Raw genomic sequence first — 22,917 nt, forward strand, 5'->3', positions numbered from 1 at the left:
TTTCTGGAGGCTTCCCATCACTTCCCCTAAATCGCTTCCAAAGCTTCAATTAGAAAGAAAGTTAGAAAAGGAAATAGAAAATCAAATAAATAAAAATAAAATGATAAGCATATAATAAATAAAAGAAATCCACATTAGGGTATGAGAGGAATCACCTGATTAAGATTAAGAGAGGTTGATTCTCCTCCATAATAGTCATTTTTATCCATATGCAACACCTATTTCAGATGAAGATTTGCTAAATACAGAATAATACTATAATACTTTTTGGAAGATTTACTAAACACTGAATAATGTGGGTCCCATTATTATGGATGGAATAATTTCTATAAAATATGAGAAAGAATGGACTCTGCTTTCTTTTTGCATATGTCATACTGAAAATCTCATTCTGGGTACTAAGGCTCATGAGGAGTTGAAGAAAACAAAGTTTTATGCATGTAGATGAGGAAGTGCAATGACAGCCTACTCTATAATAATTGAAACTTGGCAGATGGGAGAAATTACTTGGGACTGTCATGCTTCATGTCTAAAATTGTTTTCAATGCAAGGAAAGGACTTAAATAGTTTATATACAACGATAACTTAAATAAAATAAATTAATGATTTTTTTTAAGCATTAAAAAAATAATATACTTCAAAAACGCACCGCAGTCTGATTGTAAAATTAATAATTAACTATGAAAGGAAGATTTACCTTGAGTCCATCGACAGAGAGAAGGCCACTCAGAATGCATTCCTTGAGACCAGTACCAAGAACTATCACATCATATTCTTTATCCATGCTTGATTAATTTGCTATTAATCGAAACTCGAAAGAGAAAAATAAATTAAAAAAGATCTGCGTGTTTTTTTTCTTCTAAGGAAAAAGGAAACTGAAAGCCTGGGTTAATAAAGATCTCGAACTGTTGTTTAGTGGGAACCAACTATGCTAAGATTTAGAAGTTAAGTTTCATGATTTGAGAAGACTTAATAAGACTTAATAAGCTAAACAAAAGAGAAAATTTACTTATTTGTTCTTACTCAGATATTTACTTTACTACAATTATCAATAATATATAATTTTACACCATTTAGAGATTCACCTTTTCATGTAGTATTTTAGTTTTATTTATTTATTTTAACCCATATGTGCTTTTTTTTTTTAACGAAAAATTGAGGATTGGAGGAGTAGAATGAGACTCAGATTTACTCAAATTCACTTACCATCAGATTAAATCTGTGAGATAGTCCATAATCCTTAACGATGTAAATAATTTTTCTATTACAAAAATTTAAGTGGTTCCTAATATATGAAAATTCTAACTTATTATAAACCACATAGTTATTTATGAATAATATTTGAGTGTCATTTGTCCACCACAGTAATATTATTTGATGCCCAAAAAATTATGTGCACTTTGATGTAGGTAATATTTTCATACATACAAAAATTTTAAATATATTTCTCGATCATTTATCATGATATCTAAAATATCTGATTTATGCTTAAATTTAAAGTAACACAACTTTAATATTTCTTTTTCACTATTTGTATAATATACTTTATCGGTTTATATTTTATATATAAAGTTGATCCACTTTATTTGTTTGATTTTGAATATAATCGTAATCAACCTTATTAAATAGTTTATAATTCAAAGCAATTTCACATATAGGAACAAAGAGAATTACCAATGTTCAAAATAAATATTATTGTTAATTAAAAAAATTATAATGTTTATAATGTTTGATGTTATAAATTACTGAAATTAGAAATTGTTGATGCTCTAAAGTTAAAAAATTTATATATTTTATTTTTAACCACCAATTTAATTAAAATTATAGATTAAATAAAATAAATTTAATTTAATTTACTTTTCATATTATGATAAAAAAAAAACCTTTTTCTCTATAATAACTATGAAGAAATTTTAGTAAGGGAGATTCTAATAATAGCATTAAGATTGTGAGAGAAAACTATTAAAATTTTAATAATAGTATTAATATTTTTCTGAAAAATATTTTTCATATGGTTTGACATTTGAATTACTCATCAAAATTAGTCGAAGAAAATATTTTTCAATTAAAAATAAAAATAAGATTATTTTAAGGAGAATGACTTCCTCCTTTACTAAAACCTCTATATATAAATATGTATTTAGTCAAAGGAATTCATTTTATGCATTTTGATAAACTTATTAAAACTTCTATATATAAATTGATTAATATATTTTATTTTTTAAATTAAAATTACACTATTGAAAATAAATTATTTTGTTGAAAAATATTATATAAATATAAATTATTTTTCATTTAAATTGATGAATAAAATAACATAATTTGATTGTTCTCTCTAATGATATCTTGTCCAATAGTTTTGTTTTATTAAACAATCTTGTCTAATAATTTAAATTTCAAAAACTAAGTTAACTCGATAACTATGGATCTTTTTTGGAAGAGAACAACAGACAAATAAGAATGGATGAGCATGAAAGATCCAAGAAGTTTTTTTTTTTTTGTTTTAAATATTCAAGTGTTATAGTCTTTGGCAACAAGGTAAATTTCAATCAATCAGACTCATTTTCATAATATACATTCATTAAAATACCAATAAAATTATCCACCGGTATCAGAACAACTCTCAAATTTTACTATTACATAGAGTAGGCATTCTCTTGAAAGAGTCACATTATAATAAAAAAATAATTTATTTCTTTTTATAAAAAATTTTATCAAAAAACTCTTTTAAATATCAACATTTATCATTGAGTCCCACCATTCAGAATCAAATAAGATAGAGATCAAACTAGGAATGCCATCTAAATAAAGTCAAGAATCAAATATGTCCAAGTATATGAGCTATAATTAAATTGCGTTTAGTGTTTAAAGACTAGTCTATTTGTGTTGGCAATTGAACCACAGTATTATTTAACACTTTGATATTGTTAATTTTTTATTTAATAAACTACAAATTCAATACTGGTATAGCTAATATGTTAAATTATAAATACAAAATAATTTATCATAATTTTATAAAATATTAATTTAAAAAAATATACTCGTATAAATGTCCAATAATTATAAAAATATAGATGAGTTTCAAATATAATATAAAAATAAATTTTAAAATATATAAGACCACATATATCAATTATGATTAAGAGGGTGAATAAATAATTAGTAATTATGGTTTCACCATTTTAGTTATAAAATTTCAATTAATTATAAAATAATAATATAAATTTAAACATGTTTAATTTTAAAAAAATAATAAATTTTGATGAGTACTGTAAAAATAAATTTTATAACAGTATACAACCGTGAAGGTTTCTTTCTAGATAGAGATTAAGATTCTTTTAATGTGAAAGTCCAACAATTAACTTCTTTACTTAATTCTCGCTGAATATAACATCTATATATATATATATATAAGAATATTGTAAATATGAAAATTTTATTTATTTGAAAATCTACTAATTAATTTTTTTTTAAATTTATTTTTCGACTGCATGTAAGAATCTTGCAAAAATCTACTTCTTAACTTTTTTCTCGGTTTCTTTTCTGCTGGGAGCAGAGGCTTCTTTACCGCTGGGAGCAGAGGCCTCCCCGCCGGGAGCCGAAGCCTCTGCAGCGTCTTGTAACTCAGCTATTTTCTCGGTTTCAGGATCAGCTTCTACTTCGCCTTTTATCTCGTTAGCAGCAGCAAGTTTTTTCTCTTCCGTTTCTGCGCTCTCTTTCTTTTGAGCGTTTGAAACAGAAAGGAAGGAAAATATAATCAACAATGAAATACAACCGATGAAAAACCCAAATTTCTTCATCTTGTAAACTCAACTATGGATTTTATTTTTTTTTCATTTTTTTTTTTGTCTGTATGAATAAACATACGGAGCTCTAAACCTTTTATACTTCTCTTGATGCTAAGATTTGGAAGTTAAATTCCATGATTTGAGGAGGCTCAATGAACTAAATTAGGAAGAAAATTTCTACTTCTATATTTTTTACATGACTCAATATTTGCTTTTAAAATCTTAACTAAAATTATCAACAATACATAATTCTACTATATCTAGAGATTCAACCTTCAATGTAATAATAAGATTTGAATGTTTAAACTAATTTTATTATTTTTTTAACCAATATATGCTTTTTGTGATTTATGATTCTTAATGACTTAAATAATGTTTCTATTAAAAAAATTTAAATGGTTCCTAATAATTTTTTTGCATCTCTGAATGAAGAGTTATATAAAAATTCTAACTAATTATAAACCAAACAGTTATATTATGAATAATATTTTAGTGTCATTTATTTAACACTATTTATTATTATAAATATATTTTTATATTAAAAAATAAATTCAATATATATGTTAGCTAAAAAAATTCATAAAAACTAAAAATCTTAACTAATCTTATAAAGATTTATATTTTTAATTTATTATTTTTCATCATTTTTTTCTATTAACTTAAGATTCAATGGTGGAGTGTGACAAAATAGAGGTTGGAGATAGAAGGCACAAGTTATCAAATATTTGAAGTTAAATAGAAAAATTTAATATCATATTATCTTATTAAATTTACTTAAAATAGTATTTTTGTGATTGAAAGTTTTCCTCTTTGCAAATTTAAATGCAAGAGGTATTTTACAACTGTTTAAAACAATATTGCTAGGATTTATTGTCCTGAAAATGAATGATATTGTTTTGATTTTTTGTGGTGAAATCTTATCTAAAAAGCATGTGGTTAATACTTGTAGATATGCAGTTTCTTGCAAAATGAAACTGAAAGACATAGAATTTTTAAATAATTAATTGAGGAAAATATTAAAATTAAAAATTAAACAAAATTAAAGTTCATGTATTTTATTTCTAAAAATTATAAAATATTTAAACAGTTACCTTTAAAAAATTTCTTTTAGTACATTTTAAATACTATTTTTTTTCTTCTAAAATGCACTATTATAGTATCCAAAACCACAATCACTATTGCATTAACTAATGAGAATAAAAAGAAAATGAAAAAAAAAAAAAATTTTCATCAGCAAAAACACTTGCAGAACTCAGGTCCACGGACAGATCAAGAATCTGAAACATACAAGAAGGAAAATAGTTAGTAAACAGGAAATTTTCTGCAGCAAATCTTTTCTATAGATATCTATTGATTAAATGATTAGTTCCATCAGAAAAATCTTTATCAAAAAGCTTTAAAGTTTACCTTTCCAGTAATCTTAGTGTACATTTCAATCACATCATCTATAGTGGTCTCAAAATGGGTAGTTGCATCATAACTCTGCAAAACATAATTTCAAAATTATATATTAAAATGTCTAAAAAAAAATAGTTTTTAGTTTTGCACAAGTGTTCCATTTTATTTTAGCTAGTTTATCAGCATACACAACACAACCCTGACTAGAACAACAAGTGATAGAACATCGTACGTTGTCAACCTAACTGGTTATTCCCATTCCAATTATATAAATTAATAGTTCTAGCTGGACTCAATAGAGCATTTCCCAATCTTCGTAGAAACTTCTATGCAAGAAATAATAGTATCTCCAATTATAGCTCCTTAGATTTATGGACTTTGATTTGCATTACTATGGACTTAATACCTTATCCAATTTAAAATTCAATGGAGCATTTTCCAATCTTCGAAAAAATTTCTATGCAAGAAAGAATAGTATCTCCAATTATAGCTCCTTAGATTTATGCACTTTGATGTCCATTACTCATGGACTTAATACCATATCCAATTTAAAATTCAATAGAGCATATCCCAATCTTCGTAGAAACTTCTATGCAAGAAATAATAGTATATCCAATTATAGCTGCTTAGATTTATGAGATTTGCATTACTCATGGACTTAATATCATATCCAATTTAAAATTTTCAATCAATAGGTCTGTTTCCAATGTTCAAACTCTATCAAAAGGTAAATGATAGTGCAAATGTTGTGTCTGTCTATTTCTACTTACTGTAGAAATGAAGCAGTGATCGACTTCATAATGGTTCGTCGGCACATATCTATCATAAGTGCCATAGAATATTTCATCTACAGCGCCAAGCAAGTGAATTCCTGGCTTCAATTCTATGTCAGGATTGTCAGTCTCCGCTTCAGTTGAAACGAAGGCAATATATTTTCCCCTCGGAGCAACATTGTGGGAATAAGAACAACATAAAAGATACCTGCAGAATGTCTAGAATGTCTCAGACTTACCTTTTGTTTTTAAAAGGCCAATATGCATAGGAGATACACATGCAAGAAAATGAATTGAAGATAGCAAAAAAAAAAGAGAAAGAGTAGTTTTCTTCACATACATATCTGATTTACGACCAAGTTGCTTCTGTGGCAGAATAAGCTGGGCTGAGTGAGAATCACTAGTGTTTGGAATAGAATGGCTCATTATACATATAGCACGAGCGATCTTTCCAACCTTCTTAACCTGTTTTATGTGTTGAAGGAAGGACAGATCAAGAAAATTTATATAAATTTATGTTGGTTTCAGCACATCAACTAGTGTAATAAAGCAGTTTAAGGTTTACCTTGTCAGGCAAATATGATGGATCACAAACAATTTTCTTGCATTTAGCAGTCTCTCCTTTTGAAGTCACACCAATGGCTTTCCCATCTGCATCAAACTCTACCCGTCATCCAGAAAAAAGACACAAACATTAGCATAAGCAAATATGACATAATTATGAAGACAATACTAGTGAAGTTTATCTCTATTAGGCTCATAGAGGCTGTGATGTTCATCAAGCTATTATCGATATAAATTATTTACAAATTTTCAGCAGGTCGGTGATTGTATGAGTTCAAAATTCAACTTATGATTTTCCATATGAATAGAGAGCCCATTCAGTTCTAAATTTTTTCAATTGCCATTCGAAAAAGGTATAACTTTCTGGACACAACTGTATTATGTAGATTTACCTTGCATTCTGGCTTGTTTAGCATGTAAGTTCCACCATATACTGCACTTAAGCGCGCAAATGCCTACCAAAAATACCATGTCAAAACAAGATAGTCTTCTACCTAAATCTACTAAAATAAATAAATAAATAAAATATGCTGATGGTAACAAACCTGAGGCAGTTCTCCAAGGCCATACATTGGATAGATATAAGGTGATCCTCCTTGAAAACGGGATAACGATTCTGCATAGAGCTTCATTTATAAAAATGAATAACAAAGAATAGTTAGAAAATCATTTATAATATCTACTTACCAAAATTGTGTGATATCTTCTATTGAAAACCTTTTAAGAATCAATAGGAAACGGAAGTTCATAGATAATGTTTCATTCTTCAATAAAAGCTATCTTACAAGTTGTTGCCGAACAGGACCATGGTTAGATTAGTAACTTTATCAATTGTTAAATCTTCATATGAAGAGAAGAACAATAATATTCAATATATATGAGAATGGTTAAAAGTTCAAATACACACCTTAATTCTCTTCACAAAGTCCAGAGCCGGCTGATCCAAGTAACTATCATCTAGGTGAAGTGCCAATGCATGACCAATAAAGTCAAAAGATAATAGCAAACATCAATCACTACCCAATTGCAGACAAGTGACAGAGAGGTATGCAAATAAGGCTAGTACGAAATAATCTCCCTGGCTGTAACTTTTGTCAAGTCTCGGCCATTATGAAATTTTGAATCATTTTCTTCATAGTCTCAGATATAAGTGAAGAAATTTCGAGCTCGAAACTTCTCAAAAAATCCGTGAATTGAATGCTTCAACATCATTTGCTGGGACTTTGTAGATCTGAAATTTATAATTACTTGTTGTAGAATCTTGATCAAAAGAATATACATTTCTTTTTGTACCCTATAAATTAAAAGTGCATTATATTCATACCTTTCCTTTATTGTACACAAAGCTACCATCAACAGCTTTTAAGTTAAGATATTTGGTAACATCAGTGTGGATAAGAACTCGAACTAAATTTCCATTGGCAATGATGAACTGCCAAAACAAAAGGGAGGAAACATTAGAAAAATTGTTTGAATTATTGGTGCATTTGTGAAAAGTATTCACTGATTATAATTATACTAAACTAATTCTAATTTAACTAAAATTTAACTTTATTTTTTAAGAATATGGAAGATCAAATGTATCAACCTATTAAATATAAATTTATATCTGATGACGTACTCTATTAAAAATTAATATTTGAGAGCGCTATGATTCTGTCGGACTCGTCGCTATTCATTAATAAATTTATTTTGCAGACTAACTAATATATAAATTTTGTGGTGTCTCCTATGTTCAGATTTCCAGTTTCAATAAGGAAAACAAACAGAAGCAAGGAAATGGGAGAGGTAAATATCACAAAAATGGCAATATCATGTACTCAATGCATACCTTGGGTATCATATCAACATTATATTCCTTACTTATACCCAAGCTTTCTGGAGGCTTGCCATCACTTCCCCTAAATCGCTTCCAAAGCTTCGATTAGAAAGAAAGTTAGAAAAGGAAATAGAAAATCAAATAAATAAAAATAAAATCATAAGAATATAATAAATAAAGATCTTGAAGTGATGTTCAGCGGGAATAAGATATGATAAGAGAATGAATTTTACTACACTTAAACTACAGTTCGGTTGGTTTATTAGTTCAATTTTATTTATATTAAAATTTGAATATCATTATTAATAATTAAAATATAATATTTATATAAAATAAAATAATAACATAAAAATAAAATTAAAAATATTTAAAACTATTATTCTAATTTTCAAAAAAAAATTGTGCTAATTTATGTTAAAAAATAAATTATTATCCTAAAATAAACTCGCGTCTATCCTCCGTCAAGCCGCCGCTCCCTTTCTGCCAGAGAACGCCACTGCCTCCGCTGCTCAAGAAACGTGATCATCGTGCATGACAGACGCCGCTCAAGAAACACGGATACGACAGGCGCCGCTGGTTCATCCCGCGATAGCTCATCCCGTTGATCTGCAGCTCGCCTCCCTCTAGAGTCGTGCTCTGCTGCACATCCCGATCTAAACATATTTCTGCAGCTCGCCTCTCTCTAGTCTCGAGGTTGCAGAGATGGCGTCAATGGCTCCAGAAGGAAAGTGAGAATCGTCTGATCCACATTATCTAAGAGGAGGACCAGGTTCATAGCTAATTCATCACTTTATGTTAATCTGTCCGCCCTTCTTTTGGATAAGCATTGGATTGCTTGTTAAATTTAGGTGTTTGAATAAATGCCAAAACCGAAGTCCTAATATCCTGAACATAATAAGTTCTTATTTGGTTTTCTAAACCAAAATTTTAGGCCATAGTTATTGAATTTCACCTTAACTAGCTTGCAATTTTTTTTGCATGATTTAATATTATCATTTAGTTTTGCTGAAGACTAACCAATTCTTGATTCATATTTGGCAATTTATATGACTTTGCATAGGAGGGCATTTGAAGATTAACTGATAAATGGCTATTTATTTCCCATTTTTAGTTGTTGAAGGTGCCTGTTTGCATGCCCGTGCATTCTTCAACTTCAACTCCTATTGCAACTGGAGTTAGGTGCCTTCTACCCCTGCTCTGAATTATGTGACGCTTGGATCTTTCAGTTGGGATCAGGATAATGACAAAGTCAAGGTAATTATATTGTTGACACTTTGATGTATTCTATATATATAAAGTTAATTCATTTTATTTGTTTGATTTTGTACATGATTGTAATCAATCTTATTAAATATAGTTTATAATTCAAAATATTTTCACACAGAGAACCAAACATTAAAAATAAACATTGTTGTTAATTAAAAAATTATAATGTTTGATGTTATGAATTACTGAAATTAGACATGGTTGATGTTTTAAAATTAAAAAATTTATACATTTTATTCTCAAATCTAATTTTTCAAAACAATCCTAAACCATCCATTTAATTAAAATTATAGATTAAATAAAATAAATATGGTTTAATTTACTTTTTCATATTATGATAGAAAATTTTTTTTTCTCTATAATAACTACGAAGAAACAAACTATTAATTAATAAACAAAATAATTAATATGAAGCGTTAAAAATCATGATGACTCAGTACATCCATGAATAAAACAGTCAACAGTAATAATAAGATGAAAGTAGAAACTAAAAAGGGCGAAAAACAAGTGAAGGGCTAAAATAACTCTCCACACACGCATGCAGCTAAAAGGACGTAGACTTCTTGTAATAAAGCAATGGCCAAATGCATGAAATGAAGGTTTAGTTTCCAGCTGGTGGTGGGGAAAGGAATGGGATTGAGGGAATTGTAGTTGGGATACTGGGGATTGAGGGTATGCTTGGCATTGGAGGCAGGGTGACCTTTGGGGCAGCAGGCATCGTGGGCAAGCTCGGAAGTGGAGGCAAAGTGGGGTTGGGCAGGGAAGGTTGAGTGGTTGGCAAGGTTGGTATTGACGGCTGTGGGAGAGTTGGAATAGCAGGGATTGGTGGCATTGCAAGCTTTGGCAAATTTGGCACCGAAGGTAAAGGTGGCAATTGCAGAAGATTGCGAGCTGCTATGCTGACATCCATGCTTAAAAATGCCAAAGAGATGAAGAAAGCAAGAATGAAGCAGTTGAAAGAGGCCATGGTTAAGAAGATGTTGCTGTAGTACAAGAGGAACAATTTGTTGTGGGTTTGGATGAGAAACAAGCTGCGTTATGGATGGGCTTATATAGCTGAAGAATTATCATGATAGTCATTAATGGAGGTGATGTGCGAGGACCATAACTAACAAGGTAGCTCACCATCTCGTGAGTCTTCCACTTATAGGTTAGAAAGAGTGGTTGTGGATGCTCTTGTGATCTAATTGGTGGGTTATCTACCAAAGAGTTTTAAAGGCTGAATCAACGACCTAGTGTCATTGTGCAGCTTATTTTTCTTGTTAACTTGCGAAAAAAATATTGAAAAAGTGTCTCTCCATATATGTTTTATTATTGAAAAAAAAAAATCTCATTTATTTATTGGATTATGGAATTAAAAAAATTTAACATTAAGAATTCAGATTTAGATAAATGTAAATATTATGTTTTATTCGTTTATGGAACTTATATATTATATAAATCAATTGGAAAGAGAATAATTAACTTATTTAGAAAGTAAGCCAAAATTTCTTCGCAAGTGGCTGCGGAAATTGGAGCCAGGCATGTATGTGAGCTGCTGGCCAGATGAGATTACGCTGGCTGGCCAATAATTTGCATCACCAAAATGCTGGCAAGCTGCTGGCAAGGTTGATAATGACGGCAGTGGGAGTTGGAATGGAAGGGATTGGTGGCACTGCAGGCTTTGGCAAATTTTTGGCACAGAAGGCAAAAGTGGTAATTGTAGAAGATTTCGAGCTGCTAAGCTAACATCCATGCTTAAAAATGATAAAAGAGATAAAGGAAACAAGGATGAAGCTGTTGAAAGAGGCTATAGTTAAGAAGACATTGGATGCAATAAAAGAGGAATAATTTGTTGTCGGTTTGGATTCAGGAGAGTCATCGATGAAAGAAATTATACGGTGAAACCGTTGTATCACGTAAAAGTGTCTGCATACAATAAAAATAAAACAAATAAAGGAAAGGGCCAAAGGTTTACTAAAAATATTTTTGGTGAAAACTGGTCGATGTGTAAATTAGATTTGAAAATTTGATGATAAAAGTTTATCTCATAACAAAATTGCAGAGAAGAGAGAAGGAAAGGAAAAGGAAAGATTGTGATGAAAAAAAGAAAATTTTTTTTACCTTATTTAGCACTGGATATTTTTTGACATATTCTTTTAATGTATCGATATTTTACTTACATTTATATTTTATTAAAAGTTATATAGTCACGACCATAACTAACAAGATAGTTCACCATCTCGTAAGTTTTCCGCTTATAGCTTAGCAAGCGAAGTTGTGGGGTGGATAGATATTACTGTAACTATCAAAGTTATATGATGATCAACAAAAGTATTAAGTGGGTTATCCACCAAAAAGTTTCAAGCCAACAAAATTAAATAGATATAAATAAACGTGTAAAATTAAATGAATATAAACGAATTAATAATGAGAAATATAATCCGTTTATAAGATTAAATAAATATAAATAAATTTTTAAATAGACTTGTAACCCGTTTGTAAAATTAAATTAATACAAATGAATTTTAAATATGTTTTATAAAGAAAATATTTTTCTAACCTCTATTTATAAATTTATTACAATTACAAATGAATTTATATTTATATGTGAATTCTCTTTATAATTTGGTAAATTTTTATAGTGTCATTTTTTTTAAGGAGTAATTATAAAAAACTACATTGTGATTTAGCATATTTTCAAGTAGAGTCTTATACTTTAATTTATAATAAAAAGGATCATAGTATTTTTATCCCGTTAGCAAAATGAGATTTTTTTTTCTAATATCGTTAAATATACTGGTAAATTATGATTTACTTTCTGATATTTAATAAAAGTTATATTTTAGTCATTATATTTTTAAATTTAATATATTAAATTTAATTTGTTGATTAATAAAATAATTACTTAATTTAAACTTAATATTTTTAATTAAAATTAATATCTATATTTTTATAGATTGATTTTAAATATTATAATTATTAATAAATTTTTATATTTATAAATTAATCTCTCTGTTTATTGAATTTTAATATCATACTGGTTAAACACAATAAAATAAACATAAAATAAAAAAATCTGATATCTCCTTTTTATCCTAATTAATATAAAAAAATCATTGAGAAGGGAAATATTAGACTAGAAATAACTCTTTGAACTTAAATTTAGATGTATATTGTGTTAAGGTTCTTGATTTAATTTTTATTTTATTAATTTATTTTAAAATATTAAATTTAATAAATATGTGAGGATAATTTAAAAAAGTATGTAAATACTTATTTATAAATAATTATAATATATAAGTACCAACATATAAGCATATTGGGATGAATTATAACTAAAGGAATTATTTTATGTTTATAAAACATAACTTTTTTTTTTGAAATAGAGGGTTGGGGGAGTCGAACCTTAGACCTTTCAAGGCTACAGGATGCACTTTCCACCAGGTTAAACCTTAGAATGCTTATAAAACATAATTTTATAACTAAGTTTATAAATATATGAACTAAATTATATATTTTATAAGGATTTAAAATTAAAATATAATTTATCTTAATTAAAAATTATTTTTAATTAATTGTTAAGTGACATAACAGCATTTATTAATGGTATTAAATATAAAAATCTTGCTTTGTTTATGTGAAATCAAGTGATTTTTTTTATTACAAATTAAATTTTTCGTTAAAATTAAATTATTTAGAAAGTAAGTCATGTTAATTTCACCATGCTTATATATTGGAAGAAGATGGAAATTAAACAAACTATTAATTAATAAACACAATAATTAATATGAAGCAACAAATCATGATAATATAATTATGTCATCACAAATTCAGTACATCCATGAATAAAACAGTCAACAATAATAATAAGATGAAAGTAGAAACTAAAAGGGGCGAAAAACAAGTGAAGGGCTCAAATGACTTCACACACGCATGCAGCTAAAAGATGTAGACTCTTCTAATAAAGCAATGGTCAAATGCATGAAATGAAGATTTAGTTTCCAGATGGTGGCGGGGAAAGGAATGGGATTGAGGGAATTGTAGTTGGGATACTGGGGATTGAGGGGATGCTTGGCATTGGCGGCAGGGTGACCTTTGGGGCAGCAGGCATCGTGGGCAAGCTCGGAAGTGGAGGCAAAGTGGGGTTGGGCAGGGAAAGTTGAGTGGTTGGCAAGGTTGGTATTGACGGCTGTGGGAGAGTTGGAATAGCAGGGATTGGTGGCATTGCAAGCTTTGGCAAATTTGGCACCGAAGGCAAAGGTGGAAATTGCAGAAGATTGCGAGCTGCTATGCTGACATCCATGCTTAAAAATGACAAAAAGATAAAGAAAGCAAGGATGAAGCAGTTGAAAGAGGGCATGGTAAGAAGATATTGCTGTAGTATAAGAGGAAGAATTTGTTGTGGGTTTAGATGAGAAACAAGCTGCGGTATGGATGGACTTATATAGCTGAAAATTATGAGGATAGTCATTAATGGAGTGATGTGGCGAGGACCATAATTCCAAGGTAGCTCACCGTCTCATGAGTAGGTGATATTTTTGTGATGCATACTGCAACTGTCAAAGCCGTAGGATATGATGATCAACAAAAGTATTGAGTAGGTGATATTTTTGTGATCTAATTGGTGGGTTATCTACCAAAGAGTTTTCAAGGGTTGGATCGACAACTTACGCCCAATTTATCAATCTTCCACTCGAGTTTTAATTTACATCAAATTAATTGAATCTTAAATGATTCATAATATTTATGAAATTCAAAAATATTTTACATTAACTAAAAATTCAAATGATTCATAATTTAAAATATGCTAATTAATATGATTAGACATCTTCTGAGTTATTAAATTATAATTTAGATTTATATTATGATATGTGAAGAACACTAAGAGGTTTTGTTGGAACTTAATTAGTTCAAACAAGTTAATTTAGATAAATAGTAAATTTATCTAAATGGAATGTGAAGCCTAATCTAATATTAAGAAAGTCAAATTTAAGCGAGGAAAAAAAATTATATAGAATAAAAAGTAATTTAAAAAAAAATTATATAAAAACAATTAGTTAAAATAAAAAAAAAATCAATTTTGAGACGGGAGGGAGTTGCAATTCAAAGAAATGTAAAGAACAGATGTGCTATTGAATTAGCATTGAATTAGACCCTAATCGGTACTCAAGACACAAAACTAGATATTAAAATGAAAAAAATATAATACTTTTGTCAGCCTTTTGACTTTGGGTATTTGTTTACTAATGACATGATATTATAGTACTGTTTAGATATAAAATCAAATCAAATTAAATCACAAACGCGGAATTGAAAAACTTTTAAGTGAAACACTGATAAAATTACAAGTTGCATTTTTATATTTTTTATTAAAATTAATTAAAATATATTAAGTTTAAGCGAGGAAAAAAAATATAGAATAAAAAAGAATTAAAAAATTATATAAAAACAATTAGTTAAAATAAAAAAAAATCAACTTTAAGATGGAAGGGAGTTGCAATTCAAAGAAATGTAAAGAGGAAATGTGCTATTGAATTAGCATCCGCTGTACTTGAAGAAAAATCAAATGAAAAATCTAATTATGTGAACATATGGATTGAATTAGGCCCTAATTGGTGCTCAAAACACAAAACTAGATATTAAAATGAAAAAAATACAATACTTTTATGAGCTTTTTGACTTTGGGTATTTGTTTACAAATGACTTGATATTATAGTACTATTTAGATATAAAATTAAATCACAAACGCGGTATTAAAAAACCTTCAAGTGAAACATTGATAAAATCACAAGTTACATTTTTATATTTTTTTTCTTAAAATTAATTAAAATATATTAAGTTTGAACTGCTTATACGACTTATAGGATTATCTATCTATGGAGCTCTCAATTATACTTAGCTCTTATACCCTTTTGAATAAAAAAATGAATATTATACAACAATAACAATAATTATAAGAATTTATTGATGCTACTATATTTATACACATACACATTGCATTCATAAATTATAATGGAAAGTAAAAGTTTTAAATTAGAAATTATAAATACAAAATAATTTATCATAATTTTATAAAATATTAATTAAAAAAAAATATAGTCCTATGAATGTCATAGTAATTATAAAAATTTAGATGAGTTCCAAATATAATATAAAAATAAATTTTAAAATATATAATACAAGATATACCAATTATGATTATGAGGGTGAATAAATAATTACGTAATTATGGTTTCACCTGCTATAAAATTTCAATTAATTACGAAATAACAATATAAATTTAAGAGAAAATTATTTTTTAGTCTCTGAGGTATATTGTAATTAGCGAATTTGTCCCTCTATTTTTAGAACCCAACATTTTCGTCCTTGAGATTTAATTCCATCAAAATTAAAAGTCTCTCCGTTAGTGATAGAAAAAATGATCGAACTATCATTTCTAGAACCCAACGCTTTAGTCTCTGAAATTTATTTTTTACAAATTTATAGGTCTCTCTCTCAAAGAATTGAAAGAAAAAAAAATATTTTCGTCCCTAAGATATTACATATTCAACAGATTTATCTCTCTATTATTTAAATTCAAAACTTTAGTTCTTAAAGATTAATTTCGTCAAAGATCAAGGAAGAAAATCTGAAACTCAAACCCCATAAACAAATAAAAATTTCAAAAAATTTAAGTTTCAAATTCAGTAAAGATAATAAAAATCAAAATATATAAAAATTAAATTATTAAAAATAAAAAGTTAAAACTCAATAGAAATTGCTTTTGTGATTTTGTTCGCTGTCGATCACTATTCGCCATTTGAAAAATTCATTAAAACATTTCTGACATTTTAAAAAGTCTACTAGTTAATCTTTCCATTAATTTTAGTCGTTAAGTATTATAAAAAAAATCTAAAAATACCCCTGATATAGATGGACTAATTAGTAAATTTTTTATTAATTTGAGGGACCAACTAATAATTTTTCTAAACTATAGGGACTAAATAGTAAAATATTTGATGATAAAATTAATAGAGAAACTAACTAGTGGACTTTTTAAAATGTCAAAGATATTTTAATATATTTTTCAAAATTGAGGGACTAAGTAGCGAGTTTTTTCATACTATAGGGTCTAAATAGTAATTTTTTCATTTTATTATTGATAAGGATATTTTTGGGATTATATTTATTCTATTTCCTTTGATTAAGTGTAAATCATTGACTTAATAGAAATTTTTTACGGAAACCTTGAATTTTGACGGAATTAAACCTCAAAGGACGAAAGTGTTGGATTCTAAAAATAGAGGGACAAATCCGTTAATTATGATACACCTCAGGGACTTAAAAGTAATTTTTTAACAATTTAAATATGTTTAATTCTAAAAAAAATTAATTTTGATGAGCACTCTAAAAATAAGTTTTATAACAGTATAACTTGTTTCAAGGTTTCTTTAAGATAGAGATTAAGATTCATTTACTTATTTGGAAGTCCAAGAATTAACTTTCTTCTTTAACTTAATTCTCGCTGAATGAAACGGTTACATAGGAGAATATTGTAAATATCAAAATTTTATTTATTTGAAAATCTAGTAATTAAATCTTTCTTTAACTTATTTCTCGCAGCATACAACGATTGCATGCAAGAATCTTGAAAATATCTACTTTTTCTTTTTTTTCTCAGCTTCTTTTCCGCTAGGAGCGGAGGCTTCTTTACCGCTGGGAGCAGAGGCTTCTCCGCCGGGACCGGGAGCAGAGGCCTCTCCGCCGGGAGCAGAGGCCTCTTCTTTCTCTTTCTCTTGAGCATTTGAAACGGAAAATAAGGAAAATATAATCAACAGTGAAATACAACATACGAAAAGCCCAAATTTCTTCATCTTGTAAACTGAACTATGAATTTTACTTTTTTTTCTTTTTGTTTTATGTGTATGAATAAACATACAAAACTCTCAACCTTTTATACTTCTCTTGATGTTAAGATTTAGAAGTTAAATTCCATGATTTGAGGAGGCTCAATGAGCTAAACTAAGGAGAAAATCTTACTTATTTATTTTTCATATGACTCGGTATTTACTTTTAAAATCATAACTAAAATTATCAACAATGCATAATTCTAAAACACCTTGAGATTCACCCTTCAATGTAGTATTCTAGTTTTTTATTTTTTATTTTTTTAACTCATATGTGCTCTTTGTAATCCATATTTCTTAATGATGTAAACAATGTTCCTATTATAAAAATTTAAGTGGTTCATAATAATTTTTTGAGAAGAGTTGATATAAAAATTCTAACTCATTATACACCAAACACTTATATTATGAATAATATTTGAGTGTCATTTGTCCAACACAATAATATTGTTAACGCTCGACAAATTATGTGTACTTTAATGTGGACAATATTTTGGATATTCAAGCATAGATCTGTATATATGTATATATGTATATACTTTAATGTCGACAAATTATCTCATTCATATTATATATCTGTATATATGCTTAAATTTAAAGTAAGAGTACAATAATCTTTCTTTCTTAACTATTTGTATAATTTACTTTATCGGTTAATATTCTATATATAAAGTTGATTTACTTTATTTATTTATTTTTGGATATGATTGTAATAAACCTTATTAAATAGTTTATAATCCAAAGCACTTTCACACAGAAGAACAAAGAGAATTACCAAACTTAAAAATAAACGTTGTTGTTAATTAAAAAATTCATAATGTTTGTTATGTTTGATATTATGAATTACTGAAATTTGACAATGTTGATGCCCTAAAATTAAAAAATTTATACATTTTATTCTCAAATCTATTTTTTCAAAACAAGCGTGATCCACCCATTTAATTAAAATTATAGATTAAATAAAATAAATATGGTTTGAGAAGAAGTATTTTTTTTTTATTTAAGTATTCAAGTGTTGTCGCCTTTGGCAACGAAGTAAATTTCCATTAATTAAACTCATTTTCAAAATATACATTCATTAAAATATCAATAAAAATATTTATTGGTATCCGAACAACTCTCAAATTTCACTATTACGGAGAACAATTATTTTTTTGCAACTATTGATAGTATAATAAAAAAATAAATTTTTTTTTTTTTAAATTTCATCCAAAAACACTTTTAAAGATCAACTCTCGTCATTGAATTCCACCATTCATAATCAAAAAAGGTAGGAATCAAACTAGAAATACCATCTAAGTAAAGCTAGGAATCAAATACGTCCAAGTATATGAGTTATAATTAAATTGAGTTTAGTGAGCAAAGACTAGTCTATTTGTGTTGGCAATTGAACTGCAGTATTTAGCACTTTGATATTGTTAATTTTTTATTTAATAAACTACAAATTCAATGATGGTGTAGCTGATATGTTAAATTAAATAATTTAAAGTTAAATTATTTTTTTAATTTGTTAAGATTTAAATTAAATTTTATATTTATAATTTTATTTAGATTGTTCACCTCATATATAATTAATAAATTTATAGAACCATTTAATATTGATTACATTTTTTGTTTTTCTTTTTTCTCAAAAATTAACATGAATTTGTCATTATGGTTTGTTCTTAATTAGTCAAATTAAATATTAAAAGAATTCCTCGCAAACGTAAAAATAATTAAAGCATATAAAAATTAGAATTTACAGATTTTGTTCTAAATGTTAGAAACTTTTAGCTTGTTTAGAATCTGCTAAATTAATATGATTAGACATATTATGAGCTACTGAATTACAATTCAGATTTATATTATGATATATAAAGAATAGTAGGAGATTTTGTTGGAACTTAATTAGTTCAAACAAGTTAATTTAGATAAATAGTAAATTTATCTAAATGGAATGTGAAGCCTAATCTAATTTTATATAAGCCAAGTTTAAGCGAGGAAAAAAATTATATAGAATAAAAAAGAATTAAAAAAATATATAAAAATAATTTGTAAAAATAAAAAAAAATCAACTTTAAGTAGATAATCGGTATTGAATTAGCATCTGCTGTACTTAAAGAAAAATCAAATGAAAAATCTAATTTTGTCGAGACATACACTTCACATACTTAATCGGTAGTCAAGACACAAAACTAGATATTAAAAAGAAAAAAAATACAATACTTTTATTAGTTTTTCACTTTGGGTATTTGTTTACAAATAACATGATATTATAGTACTATTTAAATATAAAATTAAACCAAATTAAATCACAAACGACGGAATTCAAAAACCTTTAAATAAAACACTCATATAATCACAAGTTACATTTTTATATTTTTTTAAGTGAAACACTGATACAATCACAAGTTACATTTTTTTATTAAAATTAATAGAAATATATTAAGTTTGAACTGCTTATACGACTTATAGAATTATCTAGCTATAGAGCTCTCAATTATACTAAGCTCTTACATTCTTTTGAATAAAAAAATAAACATTATACAACAATAACAATAATTATAAGAATTTGTTGATGCTACTATATTTATACACATACACATTGCATTCAAAAATTATAATGGAATGTAAAAGTTTTAAATTAAAAATTAAAAATACAAAATAATTTATCATAATGTTATAAAATATTAATTAAAAAAATATGTAGTCCTATGAATGTCATAGTAATTATAAAAATTTAGATAAGTTCCAAATATAATATAAAAATAAATTTTAAAATATATAATACCAGATATACCAATTATGATTATGAGGGTGAATAAATAATTACGTAATTATGGTTTCACCTGTTATAAGATTTTAATTAATTACGAAATAGGAATATAAATTTAAGAGAAAATTATTTTTTAGTCTCTGAGGTATACCGTAATTAATGAATTCGCCCCTCTATTTTCAGAACCCAATACTTTCGTCCCTGAGATTTAATTCCATCAAAATTAGAAGTCCCTCCCTTAGTGACAGAAAAAATGACAGAACTACTCTTTCTAGAACCCAACACTTTAGTCCCTGAAATTTAATTCCTACAAGTTTATAGGTCGATCTCTCAAAGAATTGAAGGAAAAAAAAATGTTTTCGTCCCTAAGATATTACATAATTAACATATTTATCTCACTATTTTTTAAATTCAACACTTTAGTCGTTGAAGTTTAATTTCGTTAAAATTAAAGGAAGAAAATCTGAAACTCAATCCCCATAAACAAATAAATATTTCAATAAATTTAAGTTTCAAATTCAGTAAAGATAATAAAAATCAAAATATATAAAAATTAAATTATTAAAAATAAAAAGTTAAAACTCAATCGAAATTGCTTTTGTGATGCTGTTCGCTGTCGATCACTGTTCGCCATTTGAAAAATTCATTAAATTGTCTCTGATATTTTAAAAAGTCTACTAGTTAATCTTTCCATTAATTTTAATCATTAAGTATTATAAAAAATATAAAATACCCCTGATATAGATGGACTAATTAGTAAATTTTTTACTAATTTGAGGGACCAACTAATAATTTTTTCTAAACTATAGGGAGTAAATAATAAAATATTTGGTGATAAAATTAATAGAAAAACTAACTAGTAGACCTTTTAAAATGTTAGGGATATTTTAATATATTTTTCAAAATTGATGGACTAAGTAGCGAGTTTTTTCATACTATAGGGTCTAAATAGTAATTTTTTCATTTTATTATTGATAAGGATATTTTTGGGATTATATTATTCTCTTTCCTTTGATTAAGTGGAAATTATTGACTTAATAGAAATTTATTACGGAGACCTTGAATTTTGACGAAATTAAACCTCAAAGGACGAAAGTGTTGGATTCTAAAAATAGAGTAATAAATCCGTTAATTATGCTACACCTCAGGGACTAAAAAGTAATTTTTTCTAAATTTAAATATGTTTAATTCTAAAAAAAATTAATTTTGATGAGCACTCTAAAAATAAGTTTTATAGCAGTATAACTTGTTTCAAGGTTTCTTTAAGATAGAGATTAAGATTCATTTACTTATTTGGAAGTCCAGCAATTAACATTCTTCTTTAACTTAATTCTTGCTGAATGAAACAGTTACATATGCAAATATTGCAAATATCAAAATTTTAGTTATTTGAAAATCTATCAATTAAATCTTTCTTTAACTTATTTCTCGCCGCATACAACGATTGCATGCAAGAATCTTGAAAATATCTACTTTTTCTTTTTTTTCTCGGCTTCTTTTCCGCTAGAAGCAGAGGCGTCTTTACCACTGGGAGCAGAGGCTTCTCCGCCTGGACCGGGAGCAGAGGCCTCTCCGCCGGGAGCAGAGGCCTCTTCTTTCTCTTTCTCTTGAGCATTTGAAACGGAAAATAAGGAAAATATAATCAACAATGAAATACAACATACGAAAAGCCCAAATTTCTTCATCTTGTAAACTGAACTATGAATTTTACTTTTTTTTCTTTTTGTTTTATGTGTATGAATAAACATACAGAACTCTCAACCTTTTATACTTCTCTTGATGTTAAGATTTGGAAGTTAAATTCCATGATTTGAGGAGGCTCAATGAGCTAAACTAAGGAAAAAATCTTACTTATTTATTTTTCATATGACTCGGTATTTACTTTTAAAATCATAACTAAAATTATCAACAATGCATAATTCTAAAACACCTTGAGATTCACCCTTCAATATAGTATTCTAGTTTTTTTTTTTTTTAACTCATATGTGCTCTTTATAATCCATATTTCTTAATGATGTAAACAATGTTCCTATTATAAAAATTTAAGAGGTTCATAATAATTTTTTGAGAAGAGTTGATATAAAAATTCTAACTCATTATACACCAAACACTTATATTATGAATAATATTTGAGTGTCATTTGCCCGAAACAATAATATTGTTAACGCTCGACAAATTATGTGCACTTTAATGTGGACAATATTTTGGATATTCAAACGTAGATAAAATTTGTTTAAATATGTTTCTCCATCATTTATCACGGTATTTGAAATATCTCATTCATATTATATATATTTGTATATATGCTTAAATTTAAAGTAAGAGTACAATAATATTTTTTCTTAACTATTTGTATAATTTACTTTATCGGTTAATATTCTATATATAAAGTTGATTTACTTTATTTGTTTGATTTTGGGTATGATCGTAATCAACCTTATTAAATATTTTATAATTCAAAGCACAAAAGAACAAAGAGAAATACCAAACTTAAAAATAAATGTTATTGTTAATTAAAAAATTCATAATGTTTGTTATGTTTGATATTATGAGTTACTGAAATTAGACAATGTTGATGCCCTGAAATTAAAAAATTTATACATTTTATTCTCAAATCAATTTTTTCAAAACAAGCGTGAACCACCCATTTAATTAAAATTATAGATTAAATAAAATAAATATGGTT

The 22,917-nt window shown here is 27.0% G+C and overlaps 1 protein-coding gene and 1 pseudogene across 1 annotated transcript; both read right to left on the minus strand.

Annotated features, from left to right (window-relative positions):
- Positions 1-4,975: 4,975 nt before the first annotated feature.
- On the minus strand, positions 4,976-9,003 carry LOC110619600 (annotated as a pseudogene).
- Positions 9,004-10,209: 1,206 nt separating this feature from the next.
- LOC110619598 (protein PELPK1) lies at positions 10,210-10,575 on the minus strand. The gene has a single exon (XM_021763109.1). The coding sequence runs from the start codon at positions 10,573-10,575 to the stop codon at positions 10,210-10,212; it is 366 nt and encodes a 121-aa protein (XP_021618801.1).
- Between the last annotated feature and the right edge of the window lie 12,342 nt (positions 10,576-22,917).

Source organism: Manihot esculenta, chromosome 7, assembly GCF_001659605.2.
Source record: "Manihot esculenta cultivar AM560-2 chromosome 7, M.esculenta_v8, whole genome shotgun sequence".
Taxonomy (NCBI): Eukaryota; Viridiplantae; Streptophyta; class Magnoliopsida; order Malpighiales; family Euphorbiaceae; genus Manihot; species Manihot esculenta.